The 9,784-nt window shown below is 42.9% G+C and overlaps 1 protein-coding gene across 8 annotated transcripts in view; it reads left to right on the plus strand.

Annotated features, from left to right (window-relative positions):
- The window catches only part of FIGNL1 (fidgetin like 1), a 49,900-nt gene extending 44,910 nt beyond the window's left edge, over nucleotides 1-4,990 (plus strand). For all 8 annotated transcript variants that reach the window (XM_077491766.1, XM_077491769.1, XM_077491764.1 and 5 more), the window contains one exon: nucleotides 2,733-4,990. In XM_077491766.1, the coding sequence (XP_077347892.1) occupies nucleotides 2,733-4,723 (1,991 nt within the window). In that variant the 3' untranslated portion in view covers nucleotides 4,724-4,990. The remainder of the gene's footprint in view (nucleotides 1-2,732) is intronic.
- The last annotated feature ends 4,794 nt before the right edge of the window (nucleotides 4,991-9,784 follow it).

Here is a 9,784-nt window from a genome sequence, read left to right on the forward strand (position 1 = left end):
AAAATACTATAAAAAAATACTTTAAAGATAATTAATATAATACCATAATAAAATAATACTTTAAAAAATAATGGCACACTCACCAACAATGCAGCCTCGACTGTGCCCACAATGCAGCCTCACTGTGCCCATCTGTATCCTCACTGTAGTAATAAATCAAAAGAAAAAAAATGCGCTAAACCTATAAGCAATCAATAATTGCAAAAATTCTAAATCAATAAAAAGTCCACCAGTGTTCAAATGATAATATAGTCCATCAATGTGTGGGATGGCATCTCCAACCGCTGTCAAATGATGTGCTCAATCTTCTTCTTACCAGATTACCATGATCCCCTGTTACAGAGGATCAAGGAAAGCATTTCCTTGATCCACTGGTCAGTGCCAGACCAGATCCTCTGGTCAGTGCCAGAAGTTTTTCACCCACATTTGGCACTTTTTGGGGGGGGGGAAGCAGGGAGCGCTTCGTGATCTGCTTCCTGTCTGGCCCCTCCTCCTTTCCCCCTGCTGCTTTCTATTTGTCCCAGAAAGCGACAGGTCCATGCATGCGCACAGCCGGTTTTCCTTACCTGACATGCCGGGACCTGCACCCGAAGCCAGTGGATGAATCGGCTAGGTATGCCGACATTGCGGGAGCCCTTAACAGGTAAGTGTCCTTATATGAAAAGTCAGCAGCTACAGTTTTTGTAGCTGCTGACTTTAATTTCATCTTATTATTATTTTTTTTTTTTACAAGACTGGAACTCTGCTTTAATAAATGATTGACTTAGCACCATTATCTATGTTTCTGTGATGCTGGCATAGTAAGGGGTTATTCAAGTAATGCATATTGGAGCACAGAGGTGTGGACAGAGAAACTAGCTTTTCAAGAAATATACATCGGCATACAGTGTTGCTGACATGTATTGGTTCTCTTGCAGAGCTGCATCTGCTCTTTTAATCCTTACACTCTTTTGAAAGTAAACTTTATTCCTTGACATGACCAGTATTCTTCATATTACTTACTGGAAGATTACAATTCACGCCATGATATCTTCTGTGGCTGATTTAGATCTCTTAAGCTTGTCTGTTCTTCCCCTTTGTTTTAGCAGGGAAATAGTTTTAGGTAGAGGTCGACCGATATGGGTTTTTCTCTGGCCGATGCCGATATTTAGAAATCATGGCGGCCGATATATGATGCCGATTTTTTTGGGCCGATATGTTAGGCCGATTTTATTTTATTTATTTATATATTTTTTTCCTTTTTTGTTGTTTTTTTTTTTTTTTTTTTTTAATCCCCCTTGATCTAACACACCTTTCCCACTGGGGCGTTTTTCAGGCGCTTTTGGGCTAAAAATAGCGCCTGTAAAGTGCCTGCAAAATGGCTCCCCTGCAGTCTGTGTGAAAGACAGAGTGCTTTCACACTGAGGCGATGCGCTGGCAGGATCTTAAAAAAAAAAAGTCCTGCAAGCAGCACGTTTGGAGTGGTGTATACCGCTCCTCCACCACTCCTGCCCATTGATATGAATGGGCACCACTGCCGAAGCGCATGCAATGCGATTTGGCAGCAGTGCTTCATGGGCGCATTTAACCTCTTCCTTGGCTGCTAGCTGGGTTATATGTGCCCCACTAGCAGCCAAATGGCACCGCTAAAATGATGGTAAAGAGCCGCTAAAACTTGCGTTTTACCATCAACGCCTGCCCGCTCCAGTGTGAAAGCAGCCTTCATAAGTGATACAGAAAATTTCTTACATTTAAACATTAAACAAAACAAACCTCCAATCAGTTTACTTTATGTATGATTTAGATAAAAAAAACAAAACATATATATTAAATAAAAACAGGTAGTCAAAACTTTTGGACGAAAAAAAAAATGGGCTAACTTTACTGTTTTTATTTTATTTTAATTTTTTAAATAGTGTGCATTTTTCCCAAAAAATGCATTTGAAAGACCTCTGTGCAAATGCCGTGTGACATAAAATATTGCAACAACCGCTATTTTATTCCCTAGGATCTCTGCTAAAAAAATATATATAATTTTTGGGGGTCTAAGTGATTTTCTGGCAGAAAATACAGGATTTTTACTTGTAAGCAACAAGTGTCAGAAAAGATTTAGTCTTTAAATGGTTAAACTGAACTTCTACACACAGAGATGATTTCATTCATTGAAGTGTAAACATTGTATCATTTTGTTCTTTTCTTGGCAGCCTGCCCAGAGAGGAGGAAAGGGTTTCTATGATGACTCAGGCAACTTACACTGACTTCTATACAGAAGTCATTTCAAAGTCCCGCTGCAGTTCTAAAATAGGCTTTTTATCAGCACAATCGGCCGATGCCGATTATTTAAAAAACGGCAAATATCGGCCGATATATCGGTCGACCTCTAGTTTTAGGCCCCTTTCACACGGGCAGATAGGATTCAGCTTTTAGCTTTGGATAGATCAAGTTGTTTACTGCAGCTAAACTTACGGAATGCTTTCCTATGGCCCCATTCACACACAGCATTTAGCAACAGTTTCGCAAGTGAACGCTGTGCCAGGATTCTCTGAATTTCAGAATAACAATACATGCTTTTAACAGCAGCAGAACAGCCGCTAATGTGAAAGGGGCCTTAAAGATTACAATCTCTTGGCCACGGTTTTTCTATGTATTAATACATTTTGACAATCTCGTTTAATGCACTATATTTGTAAGTTTCATAAAAGACCCAATATTCCATTTCCAAATGACTTTTTTTTTTTTTTTTCATTCTGCAGATAATACTATGCAGAGGCCTGACTCCAACTCTGTTCACCTGAGTGAATGGCAAAATAATTTATTTACTCTGAACTCTGGCACCTGCTCCCCAGGACAAAAGGCAGATGTGTATCGAGCACATATTTCACAGATTCAGTATGCATGGGCAAACTCTGAGATCTCTGAAGAATCAGCTATCCACCTGTTCAAGAAGTATGCTGAAAGGTATGCCGCCATCATTGACTCCGATAAGGAGGGGACTGGCCTAAATAACTATGCAGATAGTGTAATGGCTTTGGCTAAATGTCCTCGGAATGACAGTAACAAGTGGCAGTCTTCACTGACTCCCAGCAATGTTTTAAAATTAAAAAGTGTGCAGGATATGTTTAATACAGCAAAGGCATATCAGGAGTCTCTGCTGATTTCATCAGAGATGGTTTTTAAGAAGGTCAGCACCTCTGGTAATTCAGCGGTTACAAATCACGTCCTCAGCAATTTAGAGCCAAAAGAAGCTAAACATCCCTTGCTGAATTATAAGATTCCACAAGTAAGCTCACACTTTGTTCAGAATGCAAAAGCTGCCACACTAGTGAATGCCAGTGAGTGTCCATCCACTAGTCTTGTACAAACTGCTGTACACAGCACTAAAACTCTTTTGACTAAACCCCAATTTGGGAACAGTGATGCAAGAGATTCTACAAAATCGGATGGCTCTGCTGGACAAAGTACCTTTTTTTCATGTACTTCTGCAAATTCAGCAAAGAGGAAAAAAGTTCTTTCATCTGGGTACGAAAATGTGGAGACAGAAAGTAGTCCAGGTCTGAAACAGCCAGTAAGTGCACATGCATCGGATGAAAGGGGATTTAAAACAGCAAAAGAACAGTTGTGGGTTGAACAGCAGAAAAAGTATAACAGCCAGGCTCAGCGGCCTGCAGGACCTGGAATATATGGCACTGGTAAGAAGTCACTAGGTGCTGTCCGTTCCCGTGGACTACATGGAAAGTTTGTGCCTCCAATTGCTAGGCAAGATGAAGGTGATGATAACTCGATGGCACAGAAAAAATCTTATGGCGCTGGGGGCAATGAGACCAGTGTACCGTCTGATGAACGTTTAAAAAACATTGAGCCAAAGATGATTGAACTAATCATGAGTGAGATTATGGACCATGGGCCTCCACTAAATTGGGATGACATTGCAGGTTTGGATTTTGCCAAAACGACTATAAAAGAAATTGTAGTTTGGCCAATGCTAAGACCAGATATATTCACTGGTCTTCGAGGACCTCCAAAAGGCATTCTACTGTTTGGGCCTCCTGGAACAGGAAAAACTCTGATAGGCAAGTGTATAGCTTGTCAGTCCGGAGCCACATTTTTTAGCATTAGTGCATCGTCCCTGACTTCCAAATGGGTGGGTGAAGGCGAAAAGATGGTCCGTGCACTTTTTACTGTGGCACGGTGTCACCAGCCAGCTGTGATCTTTATAGATGAAATAGACTCTCTTTTATCTCAGCGTGGTGAAAGTGAGCATGAATCTTCACGGAGGATTAAGACAGAGTTCTTGGTGCAGCTAGATGGTGCCACAACTTCCTCAGAAGACCGTATCCTTGTAGTTGGTGCAACTAATAGGCCCCAAGAAATAGATGAAGCTGCCAGAAGACGACTTGTTAAGAGGCTCTACATACCACTTCCGGAGGCATCAGCCAGAAAACAAATCGTTGTTAGCCTAATGTCTCGGGAGCATTGCAACCTCACAGAACAAGAAGTGGAATCAATAGTCATACAGGCAGATGGCTTTTCTGGTGCAGATATGACTCAGCTGTGTCGTGAAGCTGCGCTTGGTCCTATTCGCAGCATTCAAGCAATGGACATTGCCACCATTACTGCTGAACAAGTCAGACCCATTTCTTATACTGATTTCCAAAATGCTTTCCAAGTTGTGAAGCCCAGCGTTTCTACAAAAGATCTGGAATTATATGAAAATTGGAACAAAACGTTTGGCTGTGGAAGATAATGTTTCCAAGACAAAATGTGTTTAAAAAAAATCACTACCCATATTTTGTCAAGTGCAATGGTTTGCAGCTGTAAATAAAAAATTTATATATTTTTTTTGCTATTAATAGTAACCTGTAGAGTTTACCATTTGATTAAAAAAATGAGACTAAATATATGGTTTGAAGCTGATGTAAAAATAAGTTATGGCATGTAAAGTCTTTAAGAATGTATTAAATGTTTAATCGTTTGTCAGATATTTTGTTTTCATTAAAGTTGGAGACTGGAATATATGTTTTATAAATGCATGAGTCGATTGCACTAGACATAATCGTAATATTTTTGGAGGTAACTCCATCAGCTGAACCGCAAGGTGGTGCTGTTGCAGAGTTTTTGGCGTGGAAGTGCAGGTGCTGAGACAGCATGGTGTGAGAGGGAGTGGGGAACCTGTGGACCGGACCCTCCAGCCCCTCCCTCCCACCGACCAAGAGAAGCGGTGGGCGAACTGGGGATCAAGAGCGACGGCAGGTGCAGGGAATCGGGACCATTGCGGTGGAGTGGGAGTGACTGGGGACAGTACTGCCATGCAGACATAAGAGGTGGCCATGAAACCAGTAGGACGAGGAGGTTGAGGGTTGACCGGGAGAGGCGGCGGGTAAGTGTAACCGCAGACCAGAGAAGGAGTGTGACAGACCGACCAGGGAAGTGGCGAGACTAAAAGATACTGACTGACCAGCCCTGCAAGTGTCAGATTACAGGTGCGGCTAAGCAGAGCGACACAACTAATAGTAAAGACTGACTCTGTACTGTAGGTGCCTGTGTATTGTGAGTACCCGTGTGCTGTCAGTATCTGGTTGGTGTCAGCAAGCTAGTTGTCCGTTTATTGGACAGAGTATAATTCCCTGTCCCCATTAAATAAGTGGGTACGATGCCCGGTGGGTGCGGAGATGGGATTCTGTGCACATCTTGCAGCATGTATGCGTTCCTTGATCATCCGAATGAGGGGGGACTACTGCTGTGCAAAATGTAAGCAGATGGTTTCCCTGTAAGCCTAGGTCCTGAATCTAGGGAAGCAACTAGCAACACTGAGATGTCTCTCCATATTGAGAGTTGGGATTGTACCTGGCAGGTGCCGACGGGGGCCAGCACAGAGGCGGGTGGAGAGAAAAAGGTGCAGGCACCAGAACAGAGTAGATGGGTAACACTCAGGAAGGGTAGAGGGAAAAGAGTCAGGAAGGCCGATCCTGGGCTAGAACATTCCAGTACGCCATGTTGCGTGATATTGGGGACACCAGTCAGGGACCAGCATTGCTGGAGCAGAATAATGCGTCTACCTGTCAGGGGAAAAACTCCTCCAATGAGGGCGAGGGTAAAGCCAAGGGAAAGGAAAGACAGATTCTGGTGGTAGGGGACTCAATTGTTAGGACAGAGAGGGCTATCTGTCATAAAGACCTTAAGCACTGAACTATATGTTGTTTACCGGGTGCTCTGGTTCGCCACATCACTGATCTGTTGCATAGATTAGTAGGAGGGGCTGGGGAGGACCCAGCTGTCATGGTACATGTTGGAACCAATGACAAGTCAGAGGAATATGGAGTGTCCTGGAATATGAGTTTAGGGACTTGTGAGCTAAATTGAGGAAAGTGACCTACAAGGTAGTATTCTCAGAAATACTACTGGTACCTCAAGCCACACCAGAGAGGCAGCGGGAGATTAGGGAACTCAACAAGTGGCTGAGGAGCTGGTGTAGAAAGGAGGGGTTTGGGTTCCTGGAGATCTGGGCTGACTTTTCATCCGATTACTGGCTTTTTAGTAGGGACAGACTGCACCTAAATGGGGAGGGTGTAGCTCTGCTGGGAGAGAAGATGGGAAAAAAGTTAGAGGGGCTTTTAAACTAGGTGACGGTGCGGAGGTTCCAGATGTAGACTAAGGTAAGTAACTTGACAAATCCAAATTGCAGCCTCATAACAAACAAGATGATCGTATGCGACCGGACAAAACTACGATACTTACACTAACGCTAGAAGTCTGGCTGACAAGATGGGTGAACTGGAGCTGCTGATGTACAAGGAGGCTTTTGGTTTTGTGTGAATCTCAGACTTGGTTTAACAGCTCTCATGATTGGTTGGCAACCATCCAGGGGTATTCCCTATAATCACAGAGATAGGGAGGGTAAAAAAAGGGGGGGGGGGGTTATGCCTGTACAGCAAGAATGATGTGCAAGTGATTGTGAGGGATGACATCACCAATGGAGCAAGGAAGGAGGTGGAGCCCTTTATGGGTGGCGCTTCAAAGGGAAGAAAGTAAGGGGAAAGAAATACTGGGTGTATGCTATAGGCCCCCTTATCAGAGGAGGAGACGGACCTCCTATCAGATTGGAATGGCGGCAAGGATGGGAAGTGCCATTTATAATGGGGGGATTTTAACTCTCCAGATATAGACTGGGCAGAAGGCGCACATTCGTCTTGTCATTGCCTAAATATCTTGCAGGATGGTTTCATAGGTCAGATGGCGAATGCACCGACCAGAAACAATGTGTTACTAGACCTACTAATTACTAACAATACAGATATGATTACGGATGTAGAAATAAGGGGCTACTTAGGAAACAGCGACCACTGGTCAATTAGTTTCAGTATAAATAACATAAATAAGAAGCATGAGGGTAATACAGAGACACTGAATTCCAAAAGAGCCAACTTCCCTACGCTCTTTGCTAGAAGATATTAAATGGGATAAAATCATAAGAACAGAGGAGAAATGGAAGTGCTTTAAGAGCATACTAAAAAAAGGATATCGGCCAGTGCATTCCAAGGGGCAATAAATGTAAAAGAGTTATTAAAAATCCTGGGTGGCTCAACTCTAACGTAAAAATGCATATAAATCAATTTCATTCCAACTTTACAAATAATACAATATGAAATGTAAGGGTGCAATCCGGGCGTCTAAAATAGAATACGAAAGGCACATAGTGGAGGAGAGTAAAAAAAAAATCCCAAGACATTCTTTAAGTATATAAATGGTAAGAAATGGAGGCCAGATCATATTGGTCCCATAAAGGATGATGAAAGGAATTTGGTTATTTGGTTACAAAAGACAGAGAGATGGTATAGGTTTTAAATATATTCTTCTCCTCAGTCTTCACAAGGGAAATGGGGGGGGGGGGGGGATACAGTAACCAAGACGGTAATGTTAATTTTCATAGCAAGTCACAGGAAACACCCTCATGGCTAACAGAGGACAGAATTAGAAATAGACTTGAAAAACTTAACATGTATAAGTCACCGGGACCAGATGGCTTGCACCCGAGGGGTCCTTAAGCACTACAATACAGGGCACTTTCGCCCCCTTCCTTCCCAGACCAATTTTCAACTTTCAGCGCTCTCGCTTTCAATGACAATTGCACGGTCATGCTACGCTGTACCCAAATTTAATTTTTATTGTTTTGTTTGCACAAATAGAGCTTTATTTTGGTGGTATTTATTCACGACTCTGTTTTTTTCTTTTTTGCGATATAAGCGAAAATTTGGAAAAAAACTATTTTCTTCTTTCTCTTTTAAAAGAAATCCAATAAAATCGAAATATAAGCCAAAATGTATTATGCTACATGTTTTGGTAATTTTTTTTCCATTAAGTGTATAATAATTGGTTTGTGTGATCACGGACATATGTGTGCAGGTGATCACGGACGTGTGTGTGATAATCAGTGGGACATATGTGGGGGACATGTGTGTGTTTTACACTAGACTGGTGATCAGTAGGTAAAAGCTGTAAAAAACTCATACTCACTGATCACCAGCCGGCTGCAGCAATCCGCTCTCCTCTCCTCAGCGACGACTTCCGTGTGAGGAGAGGAGAGCCGATTGCCTAGCAACCGGCTGTTTGTTTACATCACGTGATGGCTGTGATTGGATATGGCCATCATGTGATCAGGAGGGCCAATCACAGAGCCCTCCTGCCGATCCGAGATGCGCCATGTCCGGGTGACAGGCTGTGCGGGCTCCCCCTCCTTCTGAAGGACGTTTCTGAATGTCCAGTCAGAAGGAGAGAGCTCCCACCCGGCCGTATATGTACATTGGCCGGGTGGGAAGTAGTTAAGGAACTCGGGTGATAGCCAGACCATTGTTCCTGATTTTTGTGGACAGTTTACTGACTGGAATGGTACCAGCTGATTGAAGAAAAGCCAACGTAGCACCAATATTTACAAAGGGGCCAAGATTTATTCCGGGGAACCACAGACCAGTTGGCCTAACATCAATAGTCTGCAAGCTATTGGAGGGGGTGGTAAGGGACTGTATACGCAAGGTTTTAGTAATGAAAATGGTATCATTAGCAGTAATCAGCACGGATTCATGAAGAATCTGTTCTTGCTAGACCAGTCTATTAACCTTCAATGAAGAAGTTAGCTGCCAACTAGATAAAGGAAGGCCTGTAGATGTGGTGTGGATTTTGCAAAGGCATTTCCCCACAAACGTTTACTGTACAAACTGAGGACTGTCAGTATGGACCATAGGTTGAGTACCTGGATTGAAAATTGGCTACAGGGGCGAGTCCAAAGGGGGGGGGGGTGATAAATGGGGAGAACTCGGAATGGTCCTGTGTGGAAAGTGGGGTCCCCCAGGTTTCTGTCCTGGGACCAATCCTTTTTAATTTATTCATAAATGATCTGGAGGATGGGATAAACGGCTCAATCTCAGTATTTGTGGATGATATAAAGTTAAGCAGTTCAATACGTCTATGCAGGATGTGGAAAGCTTACAAGAAGACCTAAACAAATTAATAGGGTGGGCAACTACATGGTAAATTAGGTTTAAATGTTGAATAATGTGAAGTAATGCATTTAGGTGCCAAAAATGTGAATGCAATTTACTCGCTAGGGAGAGAACTTCTGGGGGAATCTAGTATGGAAAAGGACCTGGGGGTCCTAGTAGATGACTGGCTCAGCAATTGCTTGGCTTCCAATCTGCTGCAAGCAAAGCCAACAGATGTTAGCGTGCATTAAAAAGGGGATTAACTCCAGAGATAAAATTATAATTCTCCCACTCTACAAGACTCTGGTCCGGCTGCACCTGGAGTATGCCGT

The sequence above is a fragment of the Lithobates pipiens genome, unplaced genomic scaffold (genome assembly GCF_037356315.1).
Source record: "Lithobates pipiens isolate NorthernLeopardFrog02 unplaced genomic scaffold, aLitPip1_a1.2 Scaffold_19, whole genome shotgun sequence".
Classification (NCBI taxonomy): domain Eukaryota; kingdom Metazoa; phylum Chordata; class Amphibia; order Anura; family Ranidae; genus Lithobates; species Lithobates pipiens.